The following is a 19,941-nucleotide window of genomic DNA, read 5'->3' as shown; positions in this document are numbered from 1 at the left end:
CAGTCGCATCGGCGATCCCTTGTTGAGATCCACAGCTTGCAGCTGGAGGGGATCGGCCTGGCTGGGTGAGAACGGTGGAGCTTCTCTTCCACCGTCTCTATCCCTTATGAACAGAAGTGTTCCCAGCGTGTTGTCTCCAGGCAGCTGTAGCGATGCTTGTTGAAGGTGTCCCTGAAATCTCATATTTATTTTTCCCCCATTTTTAAATACACGCACCCAGAGTTGTATGAAATGCATGCAACATTCCTGGGATTGTGGAAGGGTTTCAGCAAAAGCAGACCAACTATCGAAATAAAATACCCGTTTGCAGTTGGCACCTGTATGCTCAGGTAACGAAAGGCCTCAGTCCGTTACGCTACGGGAGGTGAGTTTTTTCTCCTTAAAACGTTCTCATATCAGTCTGTTAGCTGTCAAAAGGATCTAGAGGATCCATTTCCTCTCCTATTTGTTAATTTTCCATGAATCTGACAAATAATTTAAAAGAGCACATACAACTGTGGATATTAAAAGACTGTTCTGCGACAAAATTCATCTCTGTAATAACTCCTCCCTGAAAGAGGCAACTGTGGATAATGGGCAAAGCATGTGGATAATAGAAACATGAGCTGTATTGCACCACCAGCAATTTGCTGAGGTAGATAATTCCGTATTAATGTGCTGTTGCCGCATGCACTAGACACAGAAGAAAAGGTTTTGCTGAACGAGCGGCAGTCTGTGCTGCCAGAGAGGTGAATCATGGGTTTTTGCGGCGTTCTCCCATTCCCAAGCCTTCCTGTGGGTCCAGATAGGTTGGGGACCTTGTCTTAGAGCTGTCAACGCTTTTCCCCCCACTGCTTTGGAGGAGTAGAAAAAAATGGAGAGAGCAGAACGAAAGCTGAGGGTTGATAGGTGCAGCAAAAACATAAAATAACGAGGGCATTTTTTTGTCCCTCTGGTTGTGTGACAGTGACTGCCGTACCCTTTTCACCCTACGGGACAACCTGTCCACCAAATTTCAGCGCTCCTGTTGAAGGCACACGCTCTCTGCCCACTGTGTGCACCACCTTTTTTTAAAGTCCAACCCTGGACACACAAGGGCCGAAGAGGGGCTACCTTATGTTTCGTACGTGACCCAGTTTGAATGCTTGCCTTTCCAAAAGCATTGAGCAAGGAAGGCTGGGAAAACCCTGCAGCATCCCAAAACAGCGTGAGCCCCCTGTTCTGCAGAACCAGTTCTGATCTCTGGAGTGGCTTTTCCTGTGCTGAGCCTTTTTCTTTGTTAGATTTACACCCTGCCTTTTCCCTGCAAGGGATACAGGGTGACTTGCCAATTCCTCCATTCCGTTTCGTCTCCCAACAATCCTACGGGGTCGGTAAGGTCAGTGGCTTGTCCAGAGTCGCCCCGTGAGCTTCAGGGCTGAGTTCATACGAATCCAGATCTTCTGGGTCCCAGCCCGACACTCTAACCATTCGACCACACTGTCTACACGCACGGCCCTCTAAAGAAGGGGCCCATAGCACCATTAAGTCCAAGGTTGTACTGGCTCTCTATGGCACAGTAATAATCCTAGTCTGAACCAAATAGCCTTCCATTCCTGAAGCCCCATGAGAGCAAAGGAATAAGAGGAGAGAAACCGTGTGTGTGTGTGTGTGTGTGTAAGTGTGCACTTGCTCAGCTTAAGATGGACTAAGTCCACTGAGTTGGGTCACCAAAGAAAGGTTTTCAAGAGAGCCAAAAAACTTAAGAAGGTCAGCCGCAGAAGGCAAGTTTGGGCGAAGCCTTTTAAAAAGCAAAAGAAGGGGTTGTTGAATATCAGGAAAGGATGAGATATCCGAAGAGGTGACTCAAGAAAAAAGCAAACAGAGATGCCACGGGGCTCTTGGAAGTTGCAGCTGTGGTTTGGAGCGGCACCCAGGAAAGACAGATTTAAGTGTGTATCTTCTGGCTTCTTCCTCTGATGCTCCCAGAAAGTGTTTTTGGATAGGTGTATACCCTGGTTTTCCTTCTAGGAGCCAACATGGCTTATGCATGGCTTCTTTTCCGGTCACAGCTGGGAGCCAGGTCTACTTCGCTTCAGTCACTGGCTTTAGGCCCTCCTTTTGGCCTCAGCCAGAGGCATGTTACGTTCTTGGCTTGGGTTGTTCTTGGGACGTGGTTCCAGCTTCCGCAGTTGCCCCTCTCTCAGCGAGACACGGGGTGTCCCCAACCCCACAGCAGCCTTCTGGACTGAGGACACTTCAGGGCTGGCATTCTTGCAGTACGGCAGGAAGAAGTTTGGAAGAACGAAGGGCAGGGCTAGATCCAGGCTTAGTGATCGTTTGCAGTTGGACGTGGTGGGTTGAAGAGCCGTTGGATAGCTTGTCAGCACCACCTCCATGCTAAAGAATTAAAACCTCCATGAACCAAGGGCCTTTATCTTACAAGCCTTCCCTAAAGCTGAATGGGATTGAAAGAATGGTCCCCACTTGTGGGTGCGCCATCCCATTCCGCCATCTCTAGGAGCTTGTTTGTTTATTTTAGCTGTTTGGGAGTTTTGCACAATTCGAGAGCTGTCATTATAACCCTTTTCTGCTCAGTTGACGGCTAGGAAATTGACAGCTGGCAGTCCTGCCTTGTGCAGCTCCATGCCTACTGCACTTCCTTTAACAGCTGGAATTGAGCAGGCCAATTGAGAAGACAAGCCGGCACATCAAGTACAGCAAAATTGTGTGCTTGCGCACCTTCAAAAGCTTCACCTCCCCACCCCTCACCCCGATGAATACAGTTGTGGAATTTTCAGGGACCAAAAAAGAGAGCGGAAAAGAAAAACGTTCCCAAATGCACATTCTTGAGGCTCCTAAAATTAAACATGAAATGGTGGTGAATGAAACGGGATAGCGAATGGAACAGGGAGGGGGGAGAAGTTGCGTTCTACTGCCAGTTTCTCTAAATATCCTGTTCCGAGACCTAATTAATGTTTTTTTCACATTTTCTGCCGTTAGAGTCAATTTAGGTTAATCATCTTAGCAATGAAAGGCTAATTAATTAATACGCCTTGACTGTCATCTCCTCAAAAAATCAGGTTGTTGAAATGTGACAGATTGCTGAATCAATCCAAAGTGTGGCTGTCTGTATCTGGAGGTCAGGATCAACCAAGGCAGCGCTTCCTCAAGAGAGCCGTTTGCGGCCGCCCTTGGGGACTCTGAAAAGGGAACTAGGAGGGTCCCAAAACACGCAGGAGTGGAACCTTGGAGGCACCGAATGGGAGGACCCAGGGGACAGCTGTGACCCTTAAGGTCGCTCAGTCCTACTCCACAGCACAAAATGACACATGGGTCACCCCCCAAAATGAGCAAGGGCTTCATTGCAGAAGCTGGGTTGGTGAGCAAGGGCTTCATTGCAGGAGCTGGGTTGGTGCGTTGAGCTCTGGGATGCAGGCTCACCCCGAAGCGTTCCAAGAGCCAGGCCCTGCGTTCTTGGTCACTGGGGCAGTTTGCCGATGCATGTCAACATCTGCAGGAGTCCCCCGTATGATCGGTGTGACTTTGTGATGAGCACCTGCCTGAAAACCTGGAGAGCGGCTGCCGGCCCGTGTTGGTTATATTGGCTTAGATGGGCGAACGACTCAGTTACAGGGCAGCTTCTGTGCTCCTCTGAAAAGGAAAATCCTAATCTTTCAGTTCTGTTCCTTTTTCTCCCCCCTTTTTTGTGGTGTGGTTTGACATTTTTGTGTTGCACCGTAAAAGCTGTAAAGGATGGGCAGGAAGAAGAGAACAAGAGCACACCACAAGTTCACATCTCATTTCATGTTCCAGTCTCTGCTTCTTCTGTCTTGAATAGCAGGTAGACATACCTCTACTGACTTTAACCATGGTTAAAACAAACCCAAATAACTTCCGAAACCAGGATTTGGTGCTAGTCCCAGGACTTAGGAACAAAACATTGCTTTCCGACAATGATTTTGTGCCTGTGTGTGAGGATGAGAGAGCCGTGTGTTGTACAGTCTTCGCTCGTGGGGGCCAGTCACCCCACATTTGCGCACATATCCCCAACACACCGTGCCTTATTTCTTGGAGATGAATGGTCACCCCGAACAAATGTTTTTCCCATCTCAACCCCCACTGTAGGTGGTGTTTTCAAGATGCAGCAAGCGGGCAGGTCTTTGCCCTGAGGAGCTTACAAGCATAGAAATGCGTACAGGGAGAAATTAAAAGGCCCATTTGTGTGTCCACTGCTGGAGTGGACTCTTTGAGCTTTTCCTAGGTGTCCACAACTTTCACAGATAGGCAGAACTGTGATTTGGTCTGTTTTGTTCTAAGAGTGTCGCATGTGGCTACTCAGAGCCGCGTTCTGTACTGATGCTAAGCCAGGATTGGAGTTTGGGAGATTGGCAAAAGTCAGTATTACCTTCTGCTTGTGGACTCTTAAGATCGTCCGAGTTGGAGGGGCGTTGCTGCCAAGGAAACATACCCCGGGGGGGCAGCTTTAGCATCCAAAGTCAAACTATTGTCCACAGAAGCTGTTGGCCCCTTCTGTAATCGCCTGGCCCCAGCGTCTCTCTGCTGCAATCAACACTCGTGGGACTTTACAGTATAATGCATTCAAAAAAATGACTCTGTACCAAAGAGTTTGACACCTCAACGTTTGGCTGGTGTGACAAGAGACGGGGGCAAAAAGTGTGGGTGTGGGTGAGTGAAGAAACGGGGTTATCTAGGCCTGGGCCTTGCTGTGTTTCGTGGTTAACTCTGTAGTGTTTAATCTGCTTTCTCCCGTCCTATCCCCCTGTGGTTGTTTGGGTCTATGCACATGTAGACCAATACGCTTGGCAGGAGAATAGCTTAGGAAGAAATGGATTAATAGGATTTTCTTTTAGAAAGAAACATTTAATTGACAAAAAGAATGCCCTCATTTAATCGAGCAGGAGAGTTTAAACCCAAGCTATTTTTTAATCTTGGTGCTTATTAGAACTGGAACTGGCTTAGAATAGGTATTCCAGGATATTTTTCTACAGGAAAGCATTTCATTTCTTAGGAAATGCCCGTTACAGCCGACGTTTGCTTTAGAAAAATATGTGTCGAACGATTTGAATGACAGGCATGCTATAGAATGCATTGGATGGTTTTCTTTTTTAATGCTGTTGCTGCAGACTTCCCATAAGTACAGTTATTTATTAATTTATTAGGAGGAGTTTAAGGTGTGCCCTAAATCTCTAAGGAGATATTTGGCCTGGAGGGGAGGAAAAATACACAGGTTCTTACTGTGGCAAAATGTTTATTGCCTATTAAACACTAACCAAAGGTTTGAAACACAATTTATTTTTCACTAAATGTCATAACTGATGCCCAGCCCAAAACCCACCCAGCTACAATTGAGCAGAATCGCTTTGCCTCCTTAACTCTGGTAACTTCAGCTACACACAGAATGGGATTTTGCACATGTTGGACAGAAACAAGCGGATCAAGCCACGGCCAGAAAGATTCCAAAACTGCAAAGACGTCTTTGATCTGATCTTGACATGTGAAGAAAGAGTTTACGATCAAGTAGTAGAAGGTAAGCCCTGCTCTTGGGAAGATGGAAACCAGTTTTGGTTGGGGCTTCCGGGAGGAGAGAACTATGAGAGCCGACATGGCAACTGGTTCCAGCATTGGACCGAGATGAGGGAGGCCGAGGTTAAAACCCCCTACAGCCATCTCTCTCTCTTTCCCAAAAAATCTGGCCGCTTTGAGCGTCTTTTTGAGCCGCTGCTGTGCTGCAGGATGGACCCAACTAATAGTGGCAGAATGCAATTCCGACTCGAGGTCCCAATAGGAGCCGAAATTTCTTACTTTTTAGGGGTGCTTTTCTGCCCCAGTCTTGGCTTCCAGTCTTGCTTGGGGCGGGGGGCTTTTGCATGCCCCAGGCAAGACTCCTTGGGTACCCCCACCTCCTTGCCACTGTGATGGGTGCACATTCTTCGATTTCAGGCCCTTGCCGAATTGGCCCAGCCCTCTCTTCTGCTCGCTCAGTCAGTAGAGAATGCCTTCGTGGCTCTGTTCGTTCATCGCTGCTTCTGTGCTCCGAGGAAGCAACTGCATGGCAGCGCAAGCTCGGAGGAAGAGGGTTAGGAATGGCCTTCCCTGGTACACTGGAGGCCTCAGCAATTTCCCAGTGATGCTGGACCTTGGTACCCATCCTTCTCTCCCAAGCACATACGTAGCGTGGTATAAACATAAAAAGAATGGTAGGCCCATCACAGTATACAGAAAATGCAGAGGAGCTGAAAACGGGGGCAAAAGCTTCAGGACAGAGGGCTTGCGTCTTTATGGCAGAGAAGCTGCAAACCAAAGGCAGGCTGAACCAGCAAAGGCACGTGGGAACTTCACCCCCAATGAGTCATTTTTGGAAATTCCCCTTCAGGTGATTGGAGCACCAGACTTAGTTCCTGACTCCCAGCCTCACCTGCCTTGCAGGGTTGTTGTGAGGAGGAGGACCTTCCAGCCTGCCTTGGATGCCTTGCAGGGGAAACGGCATGGTACAGATCCTGCAAACAAGCAAGGCAGTGCCATCAACGCTGACGTGCCAGAAGGGAAGCTCAGCGAGGCCATGTCAATCCAAGCCCCGCTTCCGCAGCAGGGCGACGTGTTGGCCAGGCTGCCGGCTCTGGTCCCTTCAGCTCCGGGCCGCGTGGCGTCTCTCGCCGTGATGTGGCAGAGCTTCGAATTAGGAAGCAGCCGAGCGGAGCCGGTCGCCTCATGAATAAGCAATGGCCGCAGGCGGGATCCCAGCTCGGCAAGGCGCTGCCTCCGTGCCCAGGCCGCCCGCCTGCTCGGCTGCCGCAGAGGCTGGGCTGCTTCGAAGGATGCCGGCGTGCAAGTCGCTCCCAGGGCGTTAATGAGTCGCCAAGCCAAGAGACAAATGGAAGTTCCACTCGGCTGCCTCTTGCGCGCTCCGGGGAAGGAACAGCCGTCGGTCAATTTCCTCCTTTCTTTCTCTCCCGCAAATCCGCTTGGCACAATTTCTGCAAATAAGTCTAGTGCACAAGGCAGCCAGAAACCTCACCTGCTGCAGACAAATGCGGAAACCTGTAAGCTGGGCCCACCGTTGGCTTGCTCAGTCTGACCCTGGTCAGAGCTTGCAGGATGCTCCCTCGTGACCAGCACCACCACCTCGCGAGCGGTGCTGGGGCTTTACGTCCTGAAGCGTGCAGGATCCGTGCCATGGGAGAGACAGCTCTGTCCTGCCGTGTGTTCTGTCGGCGAAATGAGGGAAATGCAGCTCTCCAGGACAAGACATTCCCAGAAGGTCGCCAGGCCGTTGGGCGCTTTTCCCAGCAGCCTCCCTGGGCCTGGTGGCCTCCAGATGTTTTGGAATGCAACTCCCAGCATGCCCCAGCACATCCGGAGGGTACCAGGCTCAGGGAAGGTGCTGTGAAAGCCCCAGAACCAGGATCGTGTCAACACCAGGCCTCAGTTGGCAAGAGCGTCACGAAAGAGAACAAGGATGGGCTAGAGCTGAGCTTTCCCTGCCCGGCTTTGCCCCCCTGCAGGGTGCAGATTCAAGCCCAATGACTCCCACTACCCGGGGATGATGGGAAAGGGCTCTTGTGCCTCAAACCACCCAGAAACAGTGGCTTTAGGAGATAAGAGCACGCTTATTTCTTGAGCTCCCCCTAAAATTGTGTTTTTGTGTGTGTGTGTGTGTGTCGCCGTAGATTTAAATTCCAGGGAACAGGAGACGTGCCAGCCGGTGCATGTGATAAACGTAGACATTCAGGATAACCACGAGGAAGCTACGCTGGGAGCCTTCCTCATCTGCGAACTGTGTCAGTGTGTAAGTACGGCATTCTCCTCCTGCCACACACTTTCGGGGGGCCCTGGAGCGCAGTCGAGTGCAGAGGTGGAAACGTGAGAACGCTTCTGCCAGCGAGACCGCTGGAGCTTTCTACACCAGATCCGTCGGTCCGGTTGTAGTCCAAGCACCTCGAGGGGGAAGGCCGAGCATCCGATAGCGAACACACTGCAGACATCACCTCTGTGCTTCACCCGTGCTTGTGTGTGAGTGCGCGCACACAGAACCCGCTGAATTCGATGCGGGTCACGGGAATCTAGCGCTGCTGCGAAAACACGGCCCTTCTGCCTTCGTCTAAAAACCGGGCCGGAGAAGCAAAAGCCATGAGCTGCATTGGCTTCGTGGGTGCCACACTGAGGGCTGGGTAAACTTTTCCGTGTCACACGGCCTATTCCGTGCCCACTTTTCCCGCTGCTTTATTTTAAGCGTCCTTCCGATCGCACATGGGCAACGGTTTGAAATACACAGGGATTCAGAACGCTTTCTGCGCAGTCTCTAGTTTAGGGTCCTAGAAGAAATCCTGTCGAGCACGAACTGCTCCGGGGTCGACGGGAGAAGTCCTGTGGGCCGGAGTGCCTCCCTCCTGGGATTCGCAAGCCTGCTTGACCAGGCTCTTCCAGCAAGCAGAGATCCGTCTCTCTGAATAAACAGCAAAGCAGGTTGCTGGGTTAGTTCGAGCACTGGACTGGGAGTCCGGAGATCCGGCTTCGAGTCCCCCCCAGAGCACGAAGCTCCCTGGGTTTCCCTTTGGCCTCCCCGGGTAACCTACCTCACAGGGCTGTTGTGTGGATAACCTCCGGGTGGGATGTGCTACAAGAAAGAAATGCAGTTGTGCCTGTGTTACACATCCACGTGCGTCCACGGACCTATATCCTGAACCCCCTCCCACCATCCCATTGACCTGCATTTCTCCCCAATGAAATGCCCCGAGCTGCTTTTCAGTCATTAAATTCCTCTTGTGCTCTTGCCCTTCCAGATACAGCATACAGAAGATATGGAAAACGAAATAGACGAGCTGTTACAAGAATTTGAAGAGAAAAGTGGAAGGACTTTCTTGCACACAGTCTGCTTCTATTGAAAGCACTCCTGTCTCTTCCTTTAGGCCTTTACTGCAGCCAGACAAAGAAGCATGTGCCCATTCTGACTCTTCCGGACTATTCCCTCCCTCCTCTTCTCGGGAATCGAACTCGCAACCATTTTCATTGTTGCCGTTTAACTTTTGTTCCTCCGTAATGTTTTCTTTTTACACATTGGTCCGGGGCAGAGAAGGGGAACGTTTCTGTACAGAAAAACAAAAATGAACTTTGCGTCGAAAAACGAAAGACATTATATACCGAAAGGGTGCTTTATTTAAGAGATAACAAATCAAGGTTTTTCTTTTACCCCTTCCCTTTTTCCTGCTTCTCCCCTCTGCTTCTGACACCCTACTTGAATTTGTTCTAAGTAAGGTTTTAATTATAAAGAGAATATTTCTGAGATGATATCGTTTATATTTTCCGGTGTAAAGAACTTATCTTATTTCACCTGTTTGTGTTTTTTTTTTTTTTTGTTTTGTTTTATTTTGTTTTGTTTTTGCCATGGGCGGACAGGGAGATACTTTTCTTTTAACGGAATAGACTTTGGACGGCTGGGATATACAAAGGTATGAATGAGATGATGAATATCTGTATAATATTAGGAATGAAATTGGACGTCTCCAATAAATATACAAGGTTCCATTTCTGTTCTTTTCCTTGTTAACACAAATGAATATGGCTTCGGACGCGGTAGGCGTCTGTTGGGCTTGGTAGGGGCCGGTGTCACCATCCACCTTTCAGGATCGCTTTGATAAACATAAATTATCTGTGCATATAATGTTCTTCAGCAGCAAACTGAGTGGCTGTTGCATCTGTCGGCAGGGCAGGGGGATGCGGTGAGGCAGCTCTGAGGCTGGGACTTCTGTTTGTCCGTGAGTCTTATTTGGAGCGTGTCGGTAAAACCTTGCGATAGAAGCAGTGGGTCCCAAGATCCAGGAGCCTCAGGCAGCAGAACTAATGGGCAGTGATTATGGGAGCTGTAGTCCAAATTTCAGGCTGACTGCTTAGGACCTGAGAGACCCGAGCTCAGCCCTTCAGTCGTGAATCTCACTGGGAGACCCTGCGCCAGTCAATCGTCTCTCAGCCTAGCCTACCTCGCAGAGCTGTGGGACCAGTATAGATTGTTGCTCGATGTGTGAAAGTAGCTGGCTGAGACAATGTGAGAGTCCACTCCCAAGAATGGAGGATGGATTGTGTGGTGCGCAAATAAGCCATGGAGGGTTAACCTGAGCCCATGAGGAGAACTGGTTTGTTGCTGGATGGTGAGCCGTGGGCTGTTTGCCTCGGTGGGTTTCCTCGCCTGAGTCTCGTCCTGGTTTCACGTGTCACTTGACGTGCGGGTGTGATGGTGTCGTTGCGGCTGTTCAGAGGATGTAAGAACAACGCACCCAGGTAGGGATCCAGATGGAGAAAACTACAAGCAGGATGGCTTTGCGGGATCAAGGTAGAGGCTCGATCCCTTGCAGCCTTGCGAATATTTTCCCCCACCCCCAGAGGCAACAGCAGGTTCCAAAAGGAAATGTGCATATTCTAATTCACATATGCGGTAAAGTCTGCTCCCACCCCACAGACCCTGTTGCCTAAGGACACCCTGTCGGGATGCATGGACAGGGAGACGAAGGCCTCGGATTTCAGCCTCACCCCCTCAAAAAACCAGGCAGATGGCATCAAAGGGGGTGGCAGGAAGTGGAGCCAGGCTGGCTGTGGAATGCTGGGACTTGTAGGCCTCTCTCCTGTCTAAGCCTGCCCAAGATGGTGCTCCAAGAGGTTTCCTCTCTCTTCTGTTGCGTGATCCTTTTTTTAATAACTGGAGATGCCTGCAATGGAGGCGGAAACATTCTGTCTCATCTCCCAGGTGCTTTGCAAATGGAGCTGTAATGCACACGCATTACACGCATCCACATGTGCATTACACGCGTCCACGTGTAAATAGCCCTCGCAGCGGTTCTGATGCTTCAGCTTGTGCAAAGGGCCTTTGAGGCCATGGAAATAGAGAACATTGCTTGGTACGGGCTGTGGCCCAAAGTCTGGTTTTGAGGCTCGGAAATGAGTTCTGTGGATGAAAACTCAGAGACCTGGTGTAACAGGAACAGAAGTTGTATTGCATTGCACTGCATTGCCCTGGGTTCAAATTCTCCAGCCATGCAGCCTCGGCCTGTCATTTCCCCTTCGAGTGCCTGTCTTTACGCAGATGTATGTTGCGAGAATCAACCTACTCAGATGCTAGCCAGAACAGCCTGAAGAAAATGTTGCCAACAAAGGCTGTGACATTTGATAGATGAAAAACATTTGGATAATTGGGCAATTTTTAAAATTGGTTTGCACTCTATTCGCGGCTGCAGATGGAAGGAATCGTGAAGGGATGAAACTTAGTTCAAGTGCTGATAAAAGCCTTAAAATAGATCTCATTCCTTTCTCACACAGGAGGGAATACCTCTTCCAGCACAGTTAGAAACAGCGTCTTCTCTGCTCTTACATATACAGCAGGGATCATCTCTTCTCGCAACTTTGCAGAAGAGGCATCCCCCTTGTTTCCACAGGAGGAATGCCTCTTTCCGCAGCATCTGAGAAGTGGTGCTCCTTCCCCCCCACACAGGAAGGAATGTCTCTACTAAATCCATTGTAGAAGGAGGATTTCTCTTCTCTGGCACACACAGAAGAGAATGCCTCTTCTAGCATCATCTTAAAGGAAGCATGCCCTTTTCTCTCACAGATATAGGAAGGAATGCCTCTTCTGATCAGATACCCACTATCTCTGCATTTCCCCCAAGTATTTTCTACTTTTGGAAAGACTGGTTTTGGGTTTTGGTTTACCAATGTGCATGTTGAATTTGCAGATGAGCGATTCATTGAATTCATAAGGATCAAATAGGTGGCAGATTTGTGGTAGTCATGCCAGTGATGGGGTGAAGTTTGGGGTTAATCTAGGCCCCCTATCAAGATGTGTCCCGACCACGAGACATTTCAAGGTCCAGAAGTTCCTCCTGTGCCAACGAACAGCTTTCAAGATACTTTTGAGAGTGGCAGAGATGGGTATAAAGTGATGAGTCTTTCTGATTTGTTAAAAGAACATGGCAGTGTTCCATAAACTTAATGGATTACACAGGGGTGGATGCGGGGAGAGAAACATTGTGGGCAATTATCATTGGATAGGGGTGCAAAATTCACACTGCTTTCAGCCATTGGAAGCACTCCTGAAGTTCAAGCTGCACACGTGCCAAGGTTCTCACTGTGGAGAGATTTTCAATTTGCTGGGGGGCGGGGAGGACTTGTTGAGGGAATGCAAGGAAGAGAAAGGTAGATAAGGCACTGTATGGATGGAGTGTTTCTTCGATGCTGTGGGTTGATGGTGCAGAAAACTAGCGTCAGGCACAGAATTCGGCTTCCTCAAAGTTTCAACTTCCATTTGAAAGTCAAGTTTCTAGCCCTCATGGCTCAGAGCTTGCACTTGAAAGGGTGAGTCATAAATTTCTGTGTAATAAAGCTGGCTATTTGTTCTGGCAAGCATTATTATTCCCAAATTACAAATAAGGGCAGGCAGGTGAAGCGTTTGCTTTTTTTTGCTCCTCATGATGAGAAATAAATTCTGTTGAAGAGAAAACATCGCAGATCCGGTTTGCATTGTGTGGAGGGGAAAACGACACTGCCAACAGGTAAAACTTTCTTTGCACCTTCCCTGCTACCCGCAGCTTAGATTGGGGGAACTCCGCTCTGCTGGGGACCTTGCTGAAAACTGCTGGTCTCAATACACATGGTCAAATGGACCAGGTCTCTTACCTGCTGCTGAAGCTCAAAGGATGTTTCTCCTCAGTGCTGGAAAGGGGAAAGGTGTAGGGCTGACCCGGGATCTTTTGGGGGTGAAAAATGAGAGACAACCTCCTGCTCCTTCAGCCTTGATGCTAGAACGGTGGATGAGCTTCAGGGTGCGAGGCAGGACAAGCCATCTGGGGCTCAGCTCTCTCCCCTCACCTCTCGCTGATGCCTCCCAGCATTTGCTGACTGCCTGCCTGCCTGCCTCACGGTGCCCACTGGTACAGCCGGCCCTGGGGGCAAGGCTCACTGGACCAGCTGGGAAGGAGGCACTCCGTGGCTGGGAGCAGGCCGGAAGCTTTGGGGAAGCAGGATTTGGTGCAAAGCTTGGATTGCCCGCGTGCACTTTCGGGGTGCGTGTGTTTGAAATGACTTGTGAAGAACTTGGCTTGCCAGCTATGGGCACATCTTCTCTTCCATGGTGGGGTGCTCTCCAGCTCCAATATTCGTTCCCAAGTTGGGCTCGGGGCCAGGAACTACTTGGCACGTCCTCCCTCCAGCCCGTCCTCAAATGATCCGTGCTTGTTGCAGGTGGAAGGAATATGCCGAATCAGGGGATCTTGGCTTGCCGTCCAGTTTCTTCTTTCCCAAGGTTGCCGGAGATGCAGCGCCTGTGAGAAGAAGGGTGTCATTCCAGACAAAGGGAGTGCCAGCCACAGAGCGAAATTCCATCGGCGTCCTAGAATTTTGTGTCATTTGGAGAAGGGGAGAGGGAGACAGGCAAGTGGCTGGCTCCAACCAGGGGATACGAGGCAAAGAGGGCCATTCGGCCCACCCGGTTGAAAACAGTTTTCCATCCGCACCCACCCTTCCTTAACTGTTGCGTCCTTTTGAATTGTAAGCTGGTAGTTTGCAATCCAGTGTCTCTGCCCAGGTGCACAGAAGCCTGCTTCTGGCTGAAATGGGCCTCAGAGAGGGAAAAGGAGTAAACTCTTCTTTCCCCTCCACCATGCTTTAAAAATGGTTGCCTTAGCGGGGTGCAGCATAAAGTTTGCGAAGGGAGCACAGGCGTGCGAAGTCTCGATGGCCTGAGGTTCCGCAAAGGCAGAGGACATCGGATTGCGAGGTTAAAAGCAAACCTGCGTGTGCGCTCAGGGTATTTCTTTCCTTGCAAAATCGGGGCTGGAAAAACGCTTGTATCGCATCGACGTGGCATCAGGAAGGCTGAGGCTGTTGTGAAGCAAGCAACTTGTGGTGGGGAGAAAAGGGGCGTCTTTTGTGCCTGTGGCAGCCGAAGGAAAATAGGCATGGCCTTCTCAACGCTCCTCCTCAAGGCCACTGAGTCTGGGTCTGAGGTTCTTCTAGCGACACCGCTGAGTCCATCGGCTGATCTCCAGGCAGCACTCTTCCGTGAGGGCAAGCTCGCCTCTGGAACGTGCGCATTGGGACTGGTGTAATGAAGGTGCGGTTCTGTGCAAGGTCTGACAGGAAAAGGTCTCTAAAACTACCATGCGCCGGCCAGCTTAGCTAGCTAGCTTGCTCCCTTCCCTTCCCTTCCCTTCCCTTCCCTTCCCTCCCCTCCCTTCCCGTTGGCGGTTGGCTCACTTGCTCATTTGCTCGCTCGCTCGCTCATTCGTTCATTCGTTTCTTTGTTCGTAAGATTGCGCCTTAAACTATAGAAGGGACCCTGAAGGTCAAGCAGTCCAACTCCTGCTTAAAGTCGGATTTTCAAGAAGGGGTGCCAGGGGCCCCCCCCAGCAGCTGACAGTCCAACCTCTAGCTGAATACTTCCCGGGAGGGAACATTCGCCTCCTAAAAGCTGAAGAGCGCTTGCCAGTGCAGACCCCAGGCTTTTGAGTGTTGTTGGTCCAGACGGGGGCTTCTTGCCCATGCCCTGTCTTACCGTGTCCCCCTTGTCTAGCTGAATGAATTAAGAGCTGGGGAAATGGGGGGCTCCCATGGCAATGGGCCACTCTATCCATGGCAGCTTTTCTTTTGAGCCCTGTGCGAGCTATCCATGGTTCTGTCTTTCACTGTGCAAAGGAAGTTCCCTTCTCGTCAGACAGCACTGTGGTGCCGTGGTTAAGAGCGCAGGACTGGGTCGCAGGCGATCTGGGTTCTGCTCCCCACTTAGCCATGGAGTTCAGACTCTCAACCCAGCCTGCCTCGCAGGGTTGTTGTTGTGAGGATAAGATCGAGAGGGAGAGGAGGAGGAGAAATATGTAAGCTGCCTTGTCTTGCCGGAAAAAGGGATAAAGGAGGGATATAAACAAAATAAGATACTCGGGGAAGCCTAGTTGAGGAGGCCTCCTTATCCATGCAGCTTTTCTTCTGAGCTTTCTCAGAGCTCTCCATGGGGCTCCGTGGTGGTGCACCTATTTTGGGGGGTGACAATCAGCACGGGGGAGGCAGGGTCTCCTATCCAGCCTTCAGCCATGACAGCCTGCTTTTATTATTATTATTATTAATTATATTTCTATACCACCCATATTTTTCATCTTTCTCGGAGCTATCCATGGTGCTTGACTGAAACAGGCAGCGGGGGATCAGTTTTCAGCATCAAGGGCAGCTCCCTGGAAGTTGGAAATACGGGGTGAAAAATGGAGGAGGAATCAGAGAGCAAGCTGCTCAGGCATCCCCTGGACCATCTCCCTGCCCCGATTGTCGGGGTCAGAACAAGGGGCATGCCATGCGGGAAAAGAGGAGCAGGCCAGGCTCTCGTCGGTGGGCCCCTGCTGGAGAGTGAGTCCGTGGCATGTTGCCCCATCGTGCCATGACACCAGCTCTGGGCCTTTCCAAATTCTCTCTCTCTGTGCCCTGCCTGCTGGAGCAAAATCCAGCTGTCGTTGCTGTTCTTAATTAATTCCTTTCATTTCCGTGCTGCCCTGTAGCTGAAGCAGGCTGGGCAGTGGACAACCCGGTATAAAAACCATAAAACCCAATACATAAAGCAAGGTTTAAAAAAGTTAAAAATCAATTCAAAATAGCATAAAGTTTGTTCTGCTCCCTGTACAACAGCCTTTTAATTATTTGAAGGCTGCAGCGTGCTGAACACCAGAAAATCTTTCACGTTCTCTCTCACACAAACGTTTTCTCTCAGACTTTTGAAAATAATTTTCTCTAGGAACTAAAAGTCTGAGCGACTTTGAACAAACAAGCAGAAAATGATGCACAGGGAGCAAGCCACAGTTACTACCAAATACTTACTTTTATTTTTTATTTTATATTATTATTATTATTATCATTATTATTATTATTATTATTATTATTATTATTATTACTATTATTATTACATTTCTATGCCGCCCCTTGCCGAAGCCTCGGGGCGGCTTACAACACAATAAGATACACTGAAATACAATAGAACATAATAAATTACCACTAAATACAAAAAATACACTGAGATACAATAATATAACATTAAAATTAACAGTATAAAATAAGTAAATAAAGAATATAGGAGGAGAAAAGAGAAGGAAGAAGAAGTTGCCCTGGCCAGATCATATATTTTAACAATTAAAATGATGTTTAAATAAAAAGGTCTTTACCTGGTGCCGAAAAACCAGTTGTGAACCGTCCCAAGATGTCCGTGATGGGACGGAGTACAAAAGTTTTAAATAAATATAAATAAACAAACAAAACAAAATAATCATGCCACAGGGTCATCGGCCCTCCTAGACATGCCTACCTGGCCAAAGAAACTTCCCTAGGGCTCAGTCCTGAGTAAACATGCGCAGAGTTCTGTGTTTGATGAACATTTGGTAGGGCTCTCGGGAGATGAACCAGATACGTTTCTGGGAGACTTCTGGGTGTTGACCCTACTAAGCAAATTACAGTCAAAGCGCTTTGTGTACATGTGCTTACATTTTTGCCCCCGGAGAACTCTTTCTTCCGGGACTGCTGTACATCTGAGGCTGATTACAGACAATGGCAAAGAGTGCGTGTATTTCTCAACTTTCTGCCAAACAGAGTTTAATTGTCTTCCGAATTCATTTCGGCGATCTCTTTCAGGTAGTTGGCAGGCGATCCCATCTGTTGCCAGGTCTGGGGCATCACAAAAGAGCCAAGACTGTACATGCATAATTAAAATTAGATACTGTCCTCAGATTAGAGCACAAATCATTTGAGAGGGAGCTTTAACCCCAGCGGCCTGGTCTGGCCAAGGCACGTCACTTCAAATTCAAGGATTCTTGGGAAGAAACGAAACCACCTTTGCCAAAGGCGAGATGTAATTGATTGAATCTAGAAATGAAATATGGATGGAGAAAATAGATGAGCAAATGGAACCCACACTCCCCTTCTCTGTGGCTATGTCTGTTTCTTACCCTTCTGTACTATTAGCTGATGCTTCCTTTAAAGCTCAAACTAAAAGCTGCAGTGGGTAAGGAGCCCTGCTGACAGAGGAGTTAGCAGCTTCCCCTGAGTTAGATAAATGTTCTTGGGTGGCTTGCAGGAAAAAGAGTGGGAGATAAATATAACTAAGAAATAGTCAATACAATTTTATTTATTTATTTATTTATTTAGGGAACTTCTATGCCACCCCATTCGCCGAAGTCTCGGGGCAGCTCACAACCATAAATAACTAGAATCCTATAAAACAATATAAAATAAGTCACCCTGGCCGAAGAATAAAACGAATAAATAGTATTAACAGTTAAAATGACGTTTGAATAAAAAGGTCTTCGCCAGGCGCCGAAAAACAAATAACGACGGCGCCAGGCGGACCTCTCTGGGGAGCGCATTCCATAGGTGGGGCGCCACCGCAGAGAAAGCCCTCCTCCGAGTACCTATCCTCCTAATTTCCTTCACGGAGGGTTCCCGGAGAAGGGCCCCTCCCGCAGATCTCAGGGGGCGGGTGGGCGTAAATGGATGCAAGCGCTCCTTCAGGTAGCCAGGACCCAAGCCGTTTAGGGCTTTATAGGTCATCACCAACACCTTGAATTGGGCCCGGACTTCAATGGGAAGCCAGTGAAGCTGACGGAGGACTGGAGTCATGTGAGCATAACGCCCGGTCCCCGTCAGCAGCCTGGCGGCTCTGTTTTGATGCCTGAGGTGACTGAGGAAAGGGGGAGCTAAGTGGGTGTTAGAAATACTCGGCGCATGGACTTCCCCAGTGAGTCTGCTGCCTTCCGGGGCTGGTGCTGCTGTGTGGTCTGGCCTTGAAGGGGCATTTGTGCCTGTGGCAGAAGGAAGCGCCGTCTTGTCCGGGCGTCACTGGCCGGGGGACAAGCACCTAGATGGCTTCCCCGGTGGATTTGACAAATCGGGCCATCTCAGTTGGACTTTGGCTAATTCATGGGTGGATGGCTTCTCCGTGGCTCCGAGTCCTGATGGCTGGAGGACCCACCAGGCCCATGTGTGCTCGCTGCTGGGGAACATGGGCAGAGGATGCTTTTGCACTCAGTCTTCCTTATGCTCGGGCAACCGCTTGGCTGCTGTGCAGGCAGACGTGGGGCAGGATGGGTGATACCTCAGTTGGGGGGCACCTTCTCTGGGGGCCACGGTCAGGGAAGCTGTGCCAGGAAGCAAGAGTGGGCAGGACCACCCCCTTTCTCTTTTTCAGACTTTCCCTCCTCCTCCTCTTTCAGCCATCTCTCTCTCTCTGCTCCCAGCGGTCTCTCCCTCTTTCTCTTCCTGCCCTTCTATTTCCCTTCTTTTCTCTTCCTGATACCTTTCCTTCTCCTTTCCTTCTTCCTGTCTTTTGCCCCCTTTCCACCTCCATTCTCCCCCTTTCTTCCTCTTCCCCCTCCTCCATCCCCCCCCCCCCCCCCCCCCCCCCCCCACACACACATACGCGCGCACGCACAGGCGAGCTTGGGGCGGTCCAGGACGCCCTGCTGCCCGGGCAGGGCCGGGCCCGAACCAGAACCCGAACCCGAACCCGAACCCGGGGCCGGAGCGGCTCTGCGCGGCGCTCCCCGCGGCCACCGGCAGAGGGCGGCCGGGAGCCCCCCCGCGCCCCGAGCCGCCTCCGGCCAAACTTGGCAGGATGGCGCCCCGTGGGGAGCCAGGGGGCAGCGGCGCTGCGCTGCGCTGCGCTGCGCTGCGCTCCGCACCGTGGGGCTCTCCGGAGCCGTGCTGCTGGCCGCGGGACGCGGGCGGGGGGGGCGAAGCGGGCCCCCCCTGCCCCCCCCGAGACCCTCCCCAAAGCACACGAGCGAGCGGCGGCCGGGACATCCCGCCCCGCAGCCCTGCCCGCCGCGGAGTTGCGCCGCTCGTTCCGGGGAGCGGGCGGGCGGGCGGGCGGGCGGGCGGGCGGGGGGGCAGCCCTTCCCCGTGTGCTGGAGGGGCGCTGTGCGTGTGCGTGCGCGCGTGTGTGAGTGTGTGTGTTGGGGGTACCGCGCGCCCCAGCCTCCTCGCCAGAGACCTCCCAGGCAAGATGGATTTTGGTGTTCGCAGGCACCAGGGTAGCGGAGAAGCCAGCCGGGCGCGGGATGCGGCCAAGCACCATTTTGGCTAAAGGCAGGGCGAGCGAGAGGGAGAATCGAGCAGCTTTTGGGGAGAGGGACTGAAAGCGGGGGGGGGGGAGGAGGCAGGTTAGTAAACAGACAAGATCCGCACTGCTCTTCTCTCCAATCCTGCCCTCCCCCTGAGCAGCGAGACTTTAAGATGGAGCACCGCCGCCACCTCAAATAGGTAACACCAGAGCGGGCTGCGAGGGGGAGAGAGGAAGGTCGGCCCATCTCTTGGCAGGCAGTCGGCCAGAGCCAAGCCCACCCTCCCTCCGACGCTATGGGGTGGGTCCCACCGCCCTTCCGTCCCACATCTTAAATTCTCTGGGCTGGGCGGGGCTGCATCGCGCGGGGGGGGGCGGCAGGGAGGGAGAGGCTCGCTTTTAAAAATGTGATTTTATGCCTTCTTTGGAGAAAGGGTGGGGGGAGACCGTTCGTGCTGCTACTTGAAAGGGACTTTGCCAGGATCGGGGGGCATCTGCCCCCTCGCCCCCCACCCACCCCTTTCCAAAGCACTTTGCATGTACAGAAGCATCATTCCAGTTTCAATGTCAGCAAAGCCAAGAGGGGAGGTCCGCGGCTTTGCGTATGTGTCTCTCTCTGTGTGTGTGTGTGTGCGTGTGTGTGCAGCTAGCCAAAATCCATCCTCAGGTCACGTTTTGGGTTCTCCCCCCCCTCCCCCTTTTTCTTCCTCTGAAAGGCGCCCGCTACGGTAATGGCTGGGCGAGCAGCAAAGCAGAATCTGGCGCTGCCCCCGCGCTCGTCTCCTTCGTAGCAAACGAAGAAGAGAAAGCGACTATCTTTTTAAATAGATTCCGACATGACGCCAGTCTATGCCCACCTCATCTTGTCAGCCCAGGTCTTCCATTTTTTCCTC

General features: G+C 50.9%; 1 protein-coding gene across 1 annotated transcript in view; it reads left to right on the top strand.

Moving 5' to 3' along the window:
- SSU72 (SSU72 homolog, RNA polymerase II CTD phosphatase) overlaps positions 1–9,504 on the top strand; it is a 43,456-nt gene extending 33,952 nt beyond the window's left edge. Inside the window, exons 3-5 of the mRNA XM_044445271.1 lie at positions 5,370–5,509; positions 7,650–7,768; positions 8,763–9,504. Coding sequence (XP_044301206.1) covers positions 5,370–5,509; positions 7,650–7,768; positions 8,763–8,864 — 361 coding nt within the window. The 3' untranslated portion in view covers positions 8,865–9,504. The remainder of the gene's footprint in view (positions 1–5,369; positions 5,510–7,649; positions 7,769–8,762) is intronic.
- Positions 9,505–19,941: the final 10,437 nt, after the last annotated feature.

This window comes from Varanus komodoensis, unplaced genomic scaffold, assembly GCF_004798865.1.
Source record: "Varanus komodoensis strain SLA01 unplaced genomic scaffold, ASM479886v1 scaffold48, whole genome shotgun sequence".
NCBI lineage: Eukaryota > Metazoa > Chordata > Lepidosauria > Squamata > Varanidae > Varanus > Varanus komodoensis.
This window is presented reverse-complemented; position numbering and strand designations above follow the sequence as displayed.